The sequence below is a fragment of the Oratosquilla oratoria genome, chromosome 6 (genome assembly GCF_046742065.1).
Source record: "Oratosquilla oratoria isolate Oo_2021 chromosome 6, ASM4674206v1, whole genome shotgun sequence".
Classification (NCBI taxonomy): domain Eukaryota; kingdom Metazoa; phylum Arthropoda; class Malacostraca; order Stomatopoda; family Squillidae; genus Oratosquilla; species Oratosquilla oratoria.
Window position 1 is genome coordinate 26,284,947 of NC_134782.1, and position 17,500 is coordinate 26,302,446.

At 40.6% G+C, this 17,500-nt stretch overlaps 1 protein-coding gene across 1 annotated transcript in view; it reads right to left on the reverse strand.

Annotated features, from left to right (window-relative positions):
• The window catches only part of LOC143026136 (uncharacterized), a 467,263-nt gene that overhangs the window by 63,013 nt on the left and 386,750 nt on the right, over positions 1–17,500 (reverse strand). The window contains exons 8-10 of the mRNA XM_076186139.1: positions 11,984–12,112; positions 8,585–8,724; positions 4,945–5,140 (exon numbers count right to left, since the gene is read on the reverse strand). Coding sequence (XP_076042254.1) covers positions 4,945–5,140; positions 8,585–8,724; positions 11,984–12,112 — 465 coding nt within the window. The remainder of the gene's footprint in view (positions 1–4,944; positions 5,141–8,584; positions 8,725–11,983; positions 12,113–17,500) is intronic.

Sequence of the window (17,500 nt, forward strand, 5' to 3'; positions counted from 1 at the left end):
GGCAAGCGAGGGTGGAAAAGAGAGAGAAAGGAAAAGAGTAGTGAGAAATAGCGGCCAAGGAGAAAAGGAAAGAGAGAAAAAGAGTAGTGAAAAAGGACAAGCGAGGGGAAAAAGAGTGAAGGAAAAGAACAGTTGCGCTTCTGCAGATAAAGATCGACTTTTTATTCTGCAGAATGATATGTAGGAAGAGAGATAGAGAATTGTAGATAAATAGAGATATACGGATGGATAGATATATTGAAAGAACCATAGAAAGAAAACTAGATAGATAATATAGATAGATATGTAGATAGATAGATAGATAGATAGACAAATAGATAGATAGGTATATAGATAGACAGACAGATAGATAGATGAATAAATATAGTCAGATACACACACACACACACACACACACACACACACACACACACACACACACACACACACACACACACACACACACACACACACACACACACACACACACACACACACACACACACACACACACACACACACACACACACACACACACACACAACACTCACACGACACGCACGCAACGCACACACACACACACACACCACAACACACACACACGACACACACACACACAACCCACACACACACACACACACACACACACCACGCACAACAACACACACATAGATAATAGTTATATATAGATACATATATACAATACATATATAAGATATATATATATACATACATATATATATAGGATATACATATATATATATATATATATATATATATATATATATATATATATATATATAAAGAGAGAGAGGGAGAGAGAGAGAGAGAGAGAGAGAGAGAGAGAGAGAGAGAGAGAGAGAGAGAGAGAGAGAGAGAGAGAGAGAGAGAGAGAGAGAGAGAGAGAGAGAGAGAGAGAGAGAGAGAGAGAGAGAGAGAGAGAGAGAGAGAGAGAGAGAGAGAGAGAGAGAGAGAGAGAGAGAGAGAGAGAGGAGAGAGAGAGAGAGAGAGAGAGAGAGAGAGAGAGAGAGAGAGAGAGAGAGAGAGAGGAGAGAGAGAGAGAGAGAGAGAGAGGAGAGAGAGAGAGAGAGAGAGAGAGAGAGAGAGAGAGAGAGAGAGAGAGAGAGGGGGAGAAGAGAGGAGAGAGAGAGAGAGAGAGAGAGTGAGAGAGAGAGAGAGAGAGAGAGAGAGAGAGAGAGAGAGAGAGAGAGAACAAAAGCGAAAACGAGAGCGTAAGCAGAGGAGAGCGAGAGTGCTTTTGAAAGAACAAGAAAGAGAGCGAGGGAGAGGCACACAGAGAGCGAGAGAGTCAAAGAAGAAAAAGAGGAGAAAGGTTTTACTCGAAGAAGTGAAGATTGAAGGAGAAGCGGTTTTTCACGCTGTCAGACGCTAGGCCAGGCGTCGTGGTTCGTACACCCCACGAGCTCCCACGTCTCCAAATCTTCTGTGTTCATTGCTGTTTTACCTTGATTATTTCTTCTTTGTTCATTTTATTGTGTCTCGAAAGAAGAAGAAAAAGATGAATACAGACACCAAGACCTCACGTCTCCAAATCTTCTATGTTCATTGGTGTTTTTACCTTGATTATTTCTTCTTTGTTCATTTTCTTGTGTCTCGAAAGAAGAAGAAAAAGATGAATACAAACACCAAGACCTCACGTCTACAAATCTTCTATGTTCATTGGTGTTTTTACCTTGATTATTTCTTCTTTGTTCATTTTCTTGTGTCTCGAAAGAAGAAGAAAAAGATGAATACAAACACCAAGACCTCACGTCTACAAATCTTCTATGTTCATTGGTGTTTTTACCTTGATCATTTCTTCTTGGTTCGTTTTCCCTTTTCTCGAAAGAAGATGAATAAGAAGAAAAGAGGGAGAAAAAGAAAGCATTTATTCTCCCTCTTTATTTCTTTTTTCTTTTATGCTGTTTTGACATTTTTATTATCGTTTATTTATCATCTATTTACTTATCTATTTAGTTGTTTATTTAGTTATTTGCTTGTTTTATTTCTTCTTTTATTATCCATATATATATCTATTTATTTATATATTTATTTATTTATTAATCAATACATTCATCTATCTATTCATTCTTTGTCTTATTTATCTTTATTTGTTTATTGTCATTCTTCGTAGACCAACTAACTTGATGTACGTTGCAAGAAGATTCTGTGCTTAAAGAAGTTGGCTTAACTGAGCGATCTTCACACTTCTCCATATTGGAATTTCGCAAAGAATAGCGTTTGGATTATTTGGAAAAAAGTGCGTGGGCAACGGTTCAAAGAAGCGAAGTAGAGACACTTTCTCTCTGATGCTACTTCATTGCTCATTTATAAAAAAAAAAAAAAAAAATCAACCAATATCTCACGGCCCATTTGGAAGGAGTATCTCGAAAGATGAAATTCCTGCGACTTCCATACTCACATTATCTCATCAACTCTTGGCAAAAAAAAAAAAAAAAAAAAAAAAAAAAAGCGGCTTAACGCAACCTACCAGCGGTTTCTCACTTTACACAGCGTGGAAGTAAATGGTGCTTTTTTTTTTAACCGACATGTTATTATAAATTTCAACATGGTGTTATACTTTACAGACCGTTTGTCTCTTCAAACAACAGACAATTTTATTCAGCTGCTGGGTTAACTCGGGAGAAGGTAGGAGCGTCCACAGACCTGAACCCCAACCTCATCGGAATAAACTCGTTTGACATTAGCCAGAGCCAAGACCTACAATGCATGTCACCCTGCTGTGGAGGTTACAGAGCACTGCATTAGCTCGCCTATGCCGAAGTGCTAATGGCATGATTGCTCCTTGTAAGGTTAAGGCGGCAAACAGGTACGTTCTAATTATGAGGGGAGAAGCCTGAACCATCGACTTCATTAGACATGTGAAAGCGATTGCACTATTTTTACGGCTCCACCTAGATTAACACTTCAGACCCTTCAACATAGGGTGGATGGGGTTGCACTGGCACTTGAATCAAACTCTCAAGTGGTAGGCAGACGAAAATAAAGAAAATGGGCCACTAAGGTGAAGGGAGTTAAAAGAAATTAAAGCAAATAGAAAACAATGTCGATAAGAATTCATAGAGACAAAAATTCACATTCCCCATGTAATTCCTCAGCTTATGTGTATAGTATTGATAAGATTTACAATCGGGTAATTTGAGCACATCTTGATTCCCTGTGACGATTGTTTGCCATAGATATATCTTCCGTAAGCTGGATTTTGATTTCATCTTAGTACGCATACATTCCTTTTGTTCTTGGTACTGTGGTCTTCTACAATTGTACAAAAAAGAGCAGGATAAAGTAAAGTCATTAACAGGACGTATGATAGACGACACTAATGTATTATGACACAATTACAATTAAGTTGCCAGTTTCTATTTTGGAAGGAAGATTCACCGATGCGGGACATAACCAATTTGGTCGAATGTAGAACACTGGGTGTTTACAAGGTTTACGGAATTACCCCTTTAAAGTCAATAATGAGTTTTATGGATTTTGTGTATCTGAAAAATAAGGACTCCTGAGTAATAGCATCTCTATCGATCGAGATCTATTTTAAACCGAAATCCACCCACTATAAACATGTATAAAAAATGCAGGAGTAATCACTAGGAAACTTAAGTCAACAAAATAGATGGATCGGTTTTTGTGGGAGGGAAAGAGAAGTCTGTAGGGAAATGAAACGATAGATGTGTATAAAAGTGGCTATTGACTATGAAAAATTAAAGTTATAACTAAGACTACAGGTATGGAACTTGGACAGGTGTAGACGTGGATGGGAATTTAGACAGGTGTGAAAAATTCATAGACTTACGAGAGAGATTAACTTGTCACTTGTTACAAAATGTGAATTATCCTTGTCAAATTCATGATTATACTGAATAGAATATGGTAAAATACCACTGGATTGATTTCTATCTTTAACATAATTCTCATGTTGATTAATCCTAATTTTATTGTAAATAATCTAACATTCTGTTTAACGTAAAACGGATCGTACCTTTCACATGAATCTTGTATAAATTTGTACAAGTATACATAAATAAATACAGGGTGTTTAAGTTCATCCACCAATATTTCAGAAAAATTCCCATTAGAAAATAAATCTACTATAACTTTCCTGTTAAATGCACAAAAATACAAAAAAAGAAAAAAAAAAGAGCCATTGATGAGATACAGTGATGGTCACTGTGATTGCTACTATTCCTGGCTGTTATAATTCAAAAACTAATGCGTATTTTTCATTTGTGTTATACGCATTAAAATGATGGAAGGCTTATTAATCTGGTTATGGTAGTATATCAGCATCATCTGGTATGTGATAAGCGTTCGCTGCGTACTAACTCACAATTAATTACATGCTTGTCATGGCTATGTAATTAACGTCACACTGTATTCAGTAAACTGCTCAAGAACACGATGTTTCATCGAACAGTACACAACTGTAACTATGAAAAGCATCATTATCATAATCGCCTGTCAGTAGTAGACGGTGTGACGAACGAGTGCACGGGAAAGGGATGACGGGAATCATGGGGCGGTGTTGGCTCTTTGTTGCACTGGGCATGAACCACAGCTTTGCACATTTTCCTGTACCTGATTAATGCCCGATATTTATGTCTTTCACTACATACATATAAATGCACATATGTAATCATAACTATATATGTATATATATATGCGAGTGTACATTATACATATACACATATATATACATACAAATATATATATGAATTTATATATAGCATATATACAAATCTACATACAGTATATATATATATATATATATATATATATATAATATATATATATATATGAATTTATATATAGCATATATACATATATATACATATACACACAAATACAGTTGATATTTTAATAGTTTACCTATGCTAGGCAAGTGACAACAATGAACATGCTTTCATAAGCACTTACCAACACGAAGAAATCTCAACTCACCTTAGTCTATACCTGAAGAGAGAAACCAGAATGACGTCATCTTTTTCGCCAACGAAACGTAGTCTGCATAGATGCGACCGTCTCGGCATGACTGATGTGTCGAAGCTTCCATATCGCGAAGAATTGCCGAAGTAGGTTCTCAAACAAGACTCCGTGGAGTCTTGGAACCACGACGAATATAGCGTCGGGTCACTACCTTGTTGGTGGAAGGAAAGAAAGATTGGTTAAGGGTGAATATAAGTAGAGCAAAACGGATGAGGGAATATTTGGAAATCTATTTGTGTTCATGGCTGGTTGTTTTGTTACAATGCATATGGCTTCTAAAAATGAGAGGAGGCGAAGGTTTTGCTCTTTATCAATGATTACTGCGTTGTCTACAAGATGATATCTGGTAGGTCACAGTCGTGTAGAGTGATATTATGATTATTAATAGCACTAGGTTAAAGCATCCAACTAAGAACACACAAATACATTTCCTAATACTTCCTCCATTGAAGATAATCATAGCCCCAGCAGCATTACCATCAACAGCTGTAGCAACAGCAGCAGCCAAATAGCTTCACTTGATTTCATAGTCCAGCCTAGCAACAAATTTACTTTCCCAGTGTGTAGACCTCAGACATATAAGAGCTGGTACATATATGCCACAACATATTTGAAGATGGAACCAACGATTTCAGAAATGTCGCTCATATTTGGAGTCCTTACAAATAAACTCTATAAAGATTATCGAAAAATTATAAGCAATGTAAAAAGCCCTCACCAGGCTCGCTTGAATGCAGAAATTGTTTTCAAGCTCTCGCGGGTCTACAAGAAGAAACGAAGATGCAAGAGAAGAAGGGTAGGGCAGTCGCTAGATCCCTGCCTACAGGTAAGATTTTGGTTGTAAGGAATAGACAGGTGAGGTATTTAGATAGGGCCTTCTGCGACAAAGATAGGTAGTATAGGGGTGGGGCAGGGATCGGTGATGCTAGAGACAAGATGGAAGAGTGTATTGTCGGGGAAGGTGTGAAGCCCATAGTTTGCTTGAGTGCTGGTGGGAATGACATAGGTAAGTTAAACGTAGGGCTACACAACACCGAAAGCGTTTTTAGAGAAAATTGAGTGCGAGAGAGACTTGGGAGTTCTAGTGACTCCTGACCTTAAATACAGGAAACTGCATCTGCGCCAGGAATAAAGCTAACAGAGAATTAGGTGTCATTACGAGGACGGTTACGAATAGAAGTGCAGAGGTAATTATCAAACTCTATCTAGCGTTAGTTAGACCCATCTTTGACTATGCGGTACAGTTTTGATTTCCGTCTTATAGAATGGACATCAGTTCACTAGAATTGAAACAGACTTAGTAATCATGTAGTGACCGCTGAAACTGTCAGTTGTTTCAAGAAACGGTTAGACAACTTTATGGATGGGGATGACAGGTGGTAATGGACATGGAACTGCCTTGCATAGGCCTTATGGTCTCTTGCAGTCTCCTTCATTCTCATATTCTTATACGGAGAGAGAGAGAGAGAGAGAGAGAGAGAGAGAGAGAGAGAGAGAGAGAGAGAGAGAGAGAGAGAGAGAGAGAGAGAGAGAGAGAGAGAGAGAGAGAGAGAGAGAGAGAGAGAGACAGAGATTTACACACACACACACACACACACACACACACACACACACACACACACACACACACACACACACACACACACACACACACACACACACACACACACACACACACACACACACACACACACACACACACACACACACACACACACACACACATATATATATATATATACAGTATATAGTGAGAGAGAAAGAACGATAATGGAGGAGGAGAGAGAGAGAGGGTGGGAATGGAATGTGCTCTAATCTATAAAGATACACTTAAACACGCACACACACGAGTTAAAGTTGCCGACATACATGCCCTGCCTACCTTTCAACCTATTCATCATTCTACTTACCTTTATAAGTCTGGTTTTGATTATTTGGGTTTATATTCTATAGAAAAAAAACTATTTGAAGACGGTCGATAACAAATTCAAGCAGGTCAATTTAAAGCTTGTGTACAGACATATAATATTGCAATCCAATTAAGCCTCCCCTTAAGCATTAATGCATAAGGTTATGTGCTTATTGACAAGAAAAACATACAGTGTTGTTTTCAGTTCGCAATTTCACGTTAGATTACAACAAATGTATTTGTCGGAAAACCTGCAAGGGCAATTTGAAATCGTCATTCACGTGGTTGGGCTGCCAACCCTAGCAAGAATCTATAGCAAAACAAAGATATTGCCGCATTTGGCTAAGTTTATGTTTGCTGTATTCACACAGCGTGTAGCCGAGTGACCACGATTCCCTGCTCGCCTTCCACGCTGTGTTAAGCACAACCAAACCACTCCTCTGACCTTCGTGATATGTTCACGTTTATTCACTCAGGCTGACAATTTTCTTTCTTGAAATAATCAAACTAATGGAGCATAATAAGCTTAATGCCGAAATTAGCTTAATAATGACTAATAACAAGGATAGGTTATGTCATTTCTATTTGTCCATGTCAATATAAAGTTCTTCAATTTGTTTAGAATATACGAAGTTGATAGACTCATATCAAGATAAAATAATGATTAATTAGTTTATACGTTAGATGCTTGAATGAAATATATATGGTGAATGTATAACAATGCTAATTATTTAATGTTTCCTGCAGCCATATTAAGATATAACTGACAGAACGTGAAGGCTACATCAGACAATAAGATTTTATTTGGTAAATTGAGATTTGCTGTAACTTTTAGATTTATAGATATGTCAAGCAGTATTTGTTGGAAGAAGCGAAGACTGGCTATAAAGGAACCTTCTAATTCAATCAGAATTATTAAGCATTGTGTTCAGTGATAACAGAAGTTAGGGATGACTAATTGACTACCTTCGTTTACGAAAACTAGATCAACTGCTAATGGAGGGCTATGCAATAGTGAAAGAAGTCACAATTAATTTAGGAAACAAAATTTACTCATTCTAAAAATACAATAATTCTCATTTTTACTTGATAAGCGGATTAACGACAGTAAATGTTACATCACCATTAATCAGTGAGTCTACGAATATAACTTTGGCTGATTCCCACTCATAATTTGAACGTCATTATAACATTGGGTCTATCGTCCTGTCCTCTTGATAATGATAATAATAAGTAATTAATAACTAATTAATTGGTTATCTCAATTAATTACTAATTGATTAATGATAACAATGATAACTGTTGCCCTGATTTCCACTGACTGAATATCCGCAGCCCCATAGTAGTTGGCAACGGTCCTCGGTTCCTTACGTCCATCTCGCTGGGAAGAAATACTTTGTTGTATAGTTTCTCTAACACCGGGTGGTGGTAGCAGCAAGAAAACAGTTAACTGGTTGTCACCGCTCGTTATGTGAAAACCAATTATATTCGTTAGAGTTCTGGGGATCGCATGTCAGCCTATTGGGGCTGCATTTCCAGATGTAGATGAAGGTGTTGAGAGGTTTTGAAGACAAGTGAAAAAGAAATAATTTTCTCGTATATCTGTCTCATAGGTCCCCCACTTGCAAGTACCCATTAACAGCATCTCATAAATCAACCAACCTTTAATCCTCGTTTGATACTCACTCATAATATTGATGTTATTATACATAGGGTCTGGTGTTCTGTCCTCTTCTCTTCTGGTGTCCTCATCCACCATCACGTTGGAGAAGTAGACGGTGGCATGGAATCCACTGTGGATGTATGGAGGCCGAAATGCCCCAGTGCTGTCGTCCGAAGGGGTAGTGGTGGTGGAGGTGGGTGGAAGATAAAATGTCCCGTTAGTGTGAATGTCCGGGAGGAAAACGAAAAGGATTACAAAGGCGGAGCATGCCGACAGGAGGCCTTTTGGTCCATATCTAGGTCGGATGCGAAAAAAAAAGTCATAATGATAATAAATGAATAAATGAAAACTATAATAATGTAAATAACAAATGAAATACATGAATAAATTCATAGGTATAGTTAAATAATAAACAAAAATTTATGTAGAAAATAATGATAAATTGACATATAACTAATAATAAATGAGAATCAAACAGATAACAAAACAAAAACAAATAATATAAAATAAATGATAATCATTACAGCATCTTGCTTAGGCGTTTATCGAAATGATTCTTAAAGCTTCGAACTGAACTACACTGCACTGCCTCTGCAGGAAGTTTATTCCATTCATTAACTACACGGTCGGCGAAGTTGTTTCTATTCACTTCCAAATTGAATCTATTTCCGGACAGTTCGAGACCATTATTTCTTGTGATAGGCCACATTGTCAACCCCTCTTTTAAGATCTTAAATACTTAACTCTACATGTATGTCTATTCTCTCAACTACCTGGAGATTTTATTCAGTTAAGGTAAAGACTCTAGACTCTTACAGGGTTAAAATTGTATCGTAGGCTATAAATCTATATCCAGTGGTTCTCGATCTATTTACAACCTCCTGAGGCTGAAGTCTATCCTCTTATGCAAACAAACTAGCCTGACCTAAGCCAAAACAGGATGGGTTATCATATAGAACAGGGCAAATGATAGATAATGACATCTTGTATTATTTCATCGCTGATGAACAGTACCTCTGTTCTTGGGGGGTAATTAGCCTAATCGCAAACTGAAACGCAGGCGACGCAGTACAGAGGAAAGTCAGATTTCCTGTTGCTGAATTGAAGTACGTTTTGAACTTTTTTTTTCTCACTTGAAATCCTTTTAGATGTACCTACTGACTCAGCATTTCAAGTGAGAGAGAAGATCAAACTGTACTTCAATTCAGCAACAGGACGTCTGCCTTTGCCCTGTGCTGCGTCGCCTGTGTCGCCTGCGTCTCAGTTTACGCCAAGGCTCTGATCATAGAATAATGCTGCGGAATGTGTCATAGGGGTGTCGTTAAGTTACCTAAAATATGGACTGTATGAAATTTATGTACCCAATATCTTATATGGGTAGACAAAAGTATTGGTTTCAGTATTGTACTGATATAGACACATGAGAGCCCAGGTGACAGGAACTCGGGGGAGTGTGTCAAGGAACACAGAACGAACGAACGAAACAAACGATAGACTAATCTACGAGTATCAAAGAAGTAACATAAGGTGAAGTGGACGAAGCAGATCGTGAGGGGTATGGCAAAGGGGGTGGCGTGTGGTATCACGAAAGAAAGAGATAATTTATTACGTGATGTAAGTTCATACAAGGTGAGCGAAAATGGCCTACAACACAGGAAAGGAACGTCTCAAGCTTAGTGATTGTAGCAAGTACAAGTAGAGTAAAGCATGTGTATTTGGCAAGCAATACGAATAGCGCATGCGTACTAGAAACAGCCAAGTATAGTAAAGTTTGCAAGATAGATGCGGCGGAAGGATCAACGTATACGTGCTGGACGTAATAAAGTAAAAAAGCGAAAGCGTATCTTAAGGATGGAAGCAAAGAGAAGCAAGCCATGCGTACTTGACGAAGTAATGGGAAGCAAGCATTGAATGCGTATTGGACACAACAAGGAAGAGAAGCTCTCACGCGTATTAGATGCAGCAAGAAAGGGAATTGGGTCCGTATTGGATACAACAAAGAGTAACGTATGTGTATAAGGCGCAGCAAGGACGGAAGTCATAAAATGCGTATTAGACTCATAAAGAAAGACCAGCACATGCGCATGCGTACGATATATCAACAAGTTTGTGAGAAAATAATTTTGCCCCGCAGGTCGTCGCTGTACATAGTTGCTAAGAGAGGCGAAGTGAGGGGAGGAAAAAGTGACAGTTATCAGTGGATTTGATCGACATGTGCTGGGTAGATGAAGGGGGTATTTTTCGCTTGATGAGTTTGATGAACCACTTGGTCTAATGTAATTGCCTCCAGGCTCTCTAGTGTATCGTTATGCAGTTGGGGGCACCAGATGTGGAAAATATTTTGCGTCAAACGATTTAGCTACATGTTTCATATAAATATTTATTCATATCAGGTATATAAGCATACTCATTACTAAAACATGACATTGGATTATTGTACATCAAATCAGACATTTCATAAATTTACTGGATATATTTCTAATTGCAAGGGGCACACTTGTATGCTAGCACGTGTGTGTGTGTGTGTGTGTGTGTGTGTGTATGCGGGGACACACACACACACATACACACACACAAATGCACACACACACACACACACACACACACACACACACACACACACACACACACACACACACACACACACACACACACACACACACACACACACACACACACACACACACACACACACACACACACACACACACACACACACACACACACACACACACACACACACACACACACACACACACACACACACACACACACACACACACACACACACACACACACACACACACACACACACACACACACACCACACACACACACACACACACACACACACACACACACACACACACACACACACACACACACACACACACACACACACACACACACACACACACACACACACACACACACACACACACACACACACACACACACGGCCCGGTGGCGGATTGGTAAGGCACTGGCCTCACAAGCCGGAGAACCGGGGTTCGATTCCCCGGCCGGGCGGAGACAAGTTGGGTTTGTCTCCTTTCACGTGAAGCCCCTGTTCACCTAGCAGCGAGTAGGTACGGGACGTTAGTCAAGGAGTTGTCACCTTGCATTCCCGGGGTGTGGAGTGTGAGTGGTCTCAGACCTACCCAGAGATCTGCTAATGATGAGCTCTGAGCTCACTGCCGTAGGGTGGTGTCTGGCTGTCTCGAAAAGAGGCTGCAGCAGATCCGAGGTGAATACACACACACACACACACACACACACACACACACACACACACACACACACACACACACACACACACACACACACACACACACACACACACACACACACACACACACACACACACACACGTACACAAGGCCTTATGGTCTAGGATATTGTTGCACTACGATAGGACTCACCTGAACTCCATGAGGACATTGGGTCCCTTAAAAGTGACCACCTCTTTGTTTGGGCCGCACATGGTCGTAATGATTGGGCTGGACGTGGAAGTGCCCGAGTAGATGGCTATGTAGTCTGTGGCGCATCGTCTGCGAGGTAGAAGAGAAAAAATGCCTTTATAAAAATGGGACCCATAAGCTCCTTAATATTTTCTCTAACGCCTTTGCTACCAATAGAATGCCACGATATGAATGCTAGACTGCAACCAAAGTAAAAGGGAGGCTACAGACAGTGAAGGATTGAAGTTGTACATACGTACATACATACATACATATATATATATATATATATATATATATATATATATATATATATGTATATATATATATATGTATATACAGTATATGTGCTTACACGGGAGGTAGAAAAAACAACAACAGAGGCATAGAAAACACTACCACCCATTCCATCCCCTACATACTCCCCTCCCCTCTACCCTCTTCCCTTTTTATCATAGCACCTCCTGGATGACGGGTCATCCCTGCATCTTGTCCACTACCCTGGGTCAGAAGCAAAGTCGTTAGACACAGCACATCCACAGCAAGGCCGTGATAGAAAAAAAAAAGAAAGATAAAACATAGTAGCCAAATGGCAGCCCAAACGAAAAGATGTAGAATTAAATAAAACGTGGTAGCTTGATAGCGACTACGGAAGGAGTAAACTAGATTAGGCCGGGGCTCAATCGCAGCCAAGAGACTTCCACAAAACGCATAAATTTGATTTGCTACAGACTGAATTAAAGAAATAGCGCCAGTCAATACGGCATGGATTAAGAGCTATCACACTGGTTTAGTTTTCCTTCCACATCCTACATCCAACCTCCAATTGAACAACTAAATTGTAACATCATTTACAGAAACCTAGACTTGTCTATGAACATTTCATCATTATGTCTAACATTTGTATAGGTTCATAATCTCTTAGTTCATCATTCAGCTTTGCCATATATGAGGGAGAGATAATTTGATAGTTGATGATTTGAAAATTCAAATATTGTAACCGAAGTCGTTTTTAATCAACCGAACTTTCAACAGTCGTCGGTCGCTGGTGAGGACCGGGGAAGCCCAGTGTTTTAACCCCTTTGGGCTGTTGGAGGTACATTATCTGGAGGTTAGGAAATTGTTCCACTAAACGCACCGAGGAGTTTTCTCGGAAGGGAGTAATCGAAAAATAGTTTGTAGTTCTTAACCCAGGAAGGCGCATTTTTTATTTATTTATTTTTTAATTTAAAGAAGAGTTATGAAGTAACATTGAAGATGACTAAAATCATCTTGCGCCCAGGAAGGCACATTTTTTATTTTATTTATTTTCTATTTAAAGAAGAGTTATGAAGTAACATTGGAGATGACTAAAATCATCTTTCGTCTACCAGAACAAAATCTATAAAGTTGTCTGTTGATTTGAAAGGTTTCATTCAGATCAATGCCAGAAGATGTTATTTGGCTGCAGGAGGGTGCCCTCCTCGGCGTCATGCGCCTCTATTCAGCTGCGGGGCAGACGTCACTTAGCGCTAGGGGCTTCCTTTTAGCTGAGAGGCAGATCCCATTTGGCACCAGGGACTTCCATTCAGCTAAGGGACGGACACCATTTGGCACCAGAGACTTCCATTCAGCTAAGGTGCAGACACCATTTGCCACCAGGGACTTCCATTCAGCTAAGGGGCAGACACCATTTGGCACCAGAAACTTCCATTCAGCTAAAGGACAGACACCATTTGGCACCAGGGACTTCCATTCAGCTAAATGGGCAGACACCACTCGGAGGCAGGGACTTCCATTCAGCTAAGGTGCAGACACCATTTGCCACCAGGGACTTCCATTCAGCTAAGGGGCAGACACCATTTGGCACCAGAAACTTCCATTCAGCTAATGGACAGACAACATTTGGCACCAGGGACTTCCATTCAGCAGAGGGACAAACATCATTTGGGGCCAGAGACTTCCATTCAGCTAAGGGGCAGACACCATTTGGCACCAGAAACTTCCATTCAGCTAAAGGACAGACACCATTTGGCACCAGGGACTTCCATTCAGCTAAATGGGCAGACACCACTCGGAGGCAGGGACTTCCATTCAGCTAAGGGACAAACATCATTTGGGGCCAGATACTTTCATTCAGCAGAGGGACAAACATCATTTGGGGCCAGAGACTTCCATTCAGCTGAGGGGCAGACACCACTTGGCACAAGAGACTTCCATTCAGCAGAGGGACAAACATCATTTGGGGCCAGAGACTTCCATTCAGCTGAGGGGCAGACACCACTTGGCACAAGAGACTTCCATTCAGCTAATGTGCAGATACCATTTGGCACCAGGGACTTCCATTCAGCTAAGGGGCAGACCCTCCTCGGCGGCTGACGCTTCCATTCAGGTGAGGGGCAGGTCTCATTTGGCACCAGGGACTTCCATTCAGTTGAGAGGTAGACCCCCCCCCTGACGCCAGGGACTTTCATTCAGCTGAGGGGCAGACCTCCCCCCATTGGCGCTAGAATCTTCCATTTAGGTGAGAGGGGGGGTAGACCCCTCACTTGGGGTCAGGGACTTCGATTCAGATAGGGGGCAGACCCCCCTTGGCGTTAGAATTTTCCATTTAGGTGAGGGGTAGATTCTCCCCTCCCCTTGGCGTTAGGGACTTCTATTCAGCTGAGGGGCAGACCCCCCCCCCCTCCTTGTTGACTGGGACTTCCATTCAGCTGTGAGGCAGACCTATCCTAACCTAACCTAACCTAACCTAACCTAATCTAACCTACCCCAACCTAACCTAACCTAACCTACCCCAACCTAACCTAACCTAACCTAACCTATCCTAACCTAACCTAACCTAACCTAACCTAACCTAACCTAACCTAACCTAACTTAACCTAACCTAACCTAACCTAACCTAACCTAACCTAACCTAACCTAACCTAACCTAACCTAACCTAACCTACCCCAACCTAACCTACCCCAACCTAACCTACCCCAACCTAACCTAACCTACCCTAACCTAACCTAACCTAACCTAACCTAATCTAACCTACCCCAACCTAACCTAACCTAACTTAACCTAACCTAACCTACCCCAACCTAACCTAACCTAACCTAACCTAACCTAACCTAACCTAACCTAACCTAACCTAACCTAACCTAACCTAACCTAACCTAACCTAACCTAACCTAACCTAACCTAACCTAACCTAACCTGAGCTAACCTAACCTAACCTAACCTAGCCTAACCTAACCTAACCTAACCCTCCTTGGCGACTGGGACTTCCATTCAGCTGAGAGGCAGATCTAAACTAAACTAACCCAACCTAACCTAACCTACTCCAACCTAAACTAACTCAACCTAGCCCAACCTAACCTAACCTACCCCAACCTAACCTAACCTAACCTATCCTAACCTATCCTAACCTAACCTATCCTAACCTAACCTAACCTAACCTAACCTAACCTAACCTAACCTAACCTACCCCAACCTAACCTAACCTAACCTAACCTAACCTACCCCAACCTAACCTAACCTAACCTAACCTAACCTAACCTAACCTAACCTAATCTAACCTACCCCAACCTAACCTAACCTAACTTAACCTAACCTAACCTACCCCAACCTAACCTAACCTAACCTAACCTAACCTAACCTAACCTAACCTAATCTAACCTAACCTAACCTAACCTAACCTAACCTAACCAAACCTAACCTAACCTAACCTAACCTAACCTAACCTAACCTAACCTAACCTAACCTAACCTAACCTAACCTAACCTAACCTAACCTAACCTAACCTAACCTAACCCTCCTTGGCGACTGGGACTTCCATTCAGCTGAGGGGCAGACCTATCCTAACCTAACCTAAACTAACCTAACCTAACCTACCCCAACCTAACCTAACCTAACCTAACCTACCCCAACCTAACCTAACCTAACCTATCCTAACCTAACCTAACCTAACCTATCCTAACCTAACCTAACCTAACCTAACCTAACCTAACCTAACCTAACCTAACCTAACCTAACCTAACCTAACCTAACCTAACCTAACCTAACCTAACCTAACCTAACCTAACCTACCCCAACCTAACCTAACCTAACCTAACCTAACCTAACCTAACCTAACCTAACCTAATCTAACCTATCCCTGTAACGGTATCGTTACATCATTTCCATCCAACGTTACTTGTAGACACAAAATGTAACGGGGTCGTCACATCATCACAAAAAGGGTTCACTGCACAAACGCCTCTAAGTTTTTGTTCTTTATTGTCGTATCCAACACAAACTTAGTTTACACACTATTACACAGTCTTATCACTAGGGCACGTCACTTAGAACCGACCGCTCTTCGGGTGTGTGAGCTGGTTTTGATGCCCGGAAATGACAATCTCAGCACTTTCTTGTGTTGGGTTTAGTCTTTAGTCTTTACATTAATTTCGAGAAGGTCCGTTGTCTCACATGGGTGGTGCAACTGCATTGATTACTTATTGCTATCTACTATCATACATGTTAATTATATATCCAGGGGAGGATCGTTAGTATACGTTATATCGTATGTCAGTACTGGGTGGCTACTAGGTTGATCGCGTGTTTTCGTTCATGTGTTTGGTGGTCGAGGTGTTGTTGCAAAGCCAAAAGGATTGACTCAGCGATTTCCACTGAGCCTCGTGATGTTTGATTCAGCGATTAATGCATGTGATGGACAGTGTGTTAAGGAGTGGGTATATGACTGGGGTTATATTACTCGTCATGTATGTGAGCCGTATACAACCCCAACCTAACCTAACCTAACATACAACTCCCCTAACCTAACCTAGGACAACCCCAACCTAACCTAACCTAACCTAACTTAACCTAACCTAACCTAACCTAACCTAACTTAACCTAACCAAACCTAACCTAATCTAATCTATCCTAACCTAGCCTAACCTAACGTAACCTAACCTAACCTAACCTAACCTAACCTAACCTAACCTAACCTAGCCTAATCTAACCTAACCTAACCTAACCTACCCCAACCTAACCTAACCTAACCTAACCTAACCTAACCTAACCTAACCTAACCTAACCTAACCTAACCTAACCTAACCTAACCTAACCTAACCTAACCTAACCTAACCTAACCTAACCTAACCTAACCTAACCTAACCTAACCTAACCCTCCTTGGCGACTGGGACTTCCATTCAGCTGAGAGGCAGACCTAACCTAACCTAACCTAACCTAACCTAACCTAACCTAACCTACCCCAACCTAACCTAACCTAACCTACCCCAACCTAACCTAACCTAACCTATCCTAACCTAACCTAACCTAACCTATCCTAACCTAACCTAACCTAACCTAACTTAACCTAACCTAACCTAACCTAACCTAACCTAACCTAACCTAACCTAACCTAACCTAACCTAAACCAACCTAACCTAACCTAACCAAACCTAACTTAATCCTACCTAGCCTAACCTAACCTAACCTAAACTAATCTAACCTACCCCAACCTAAC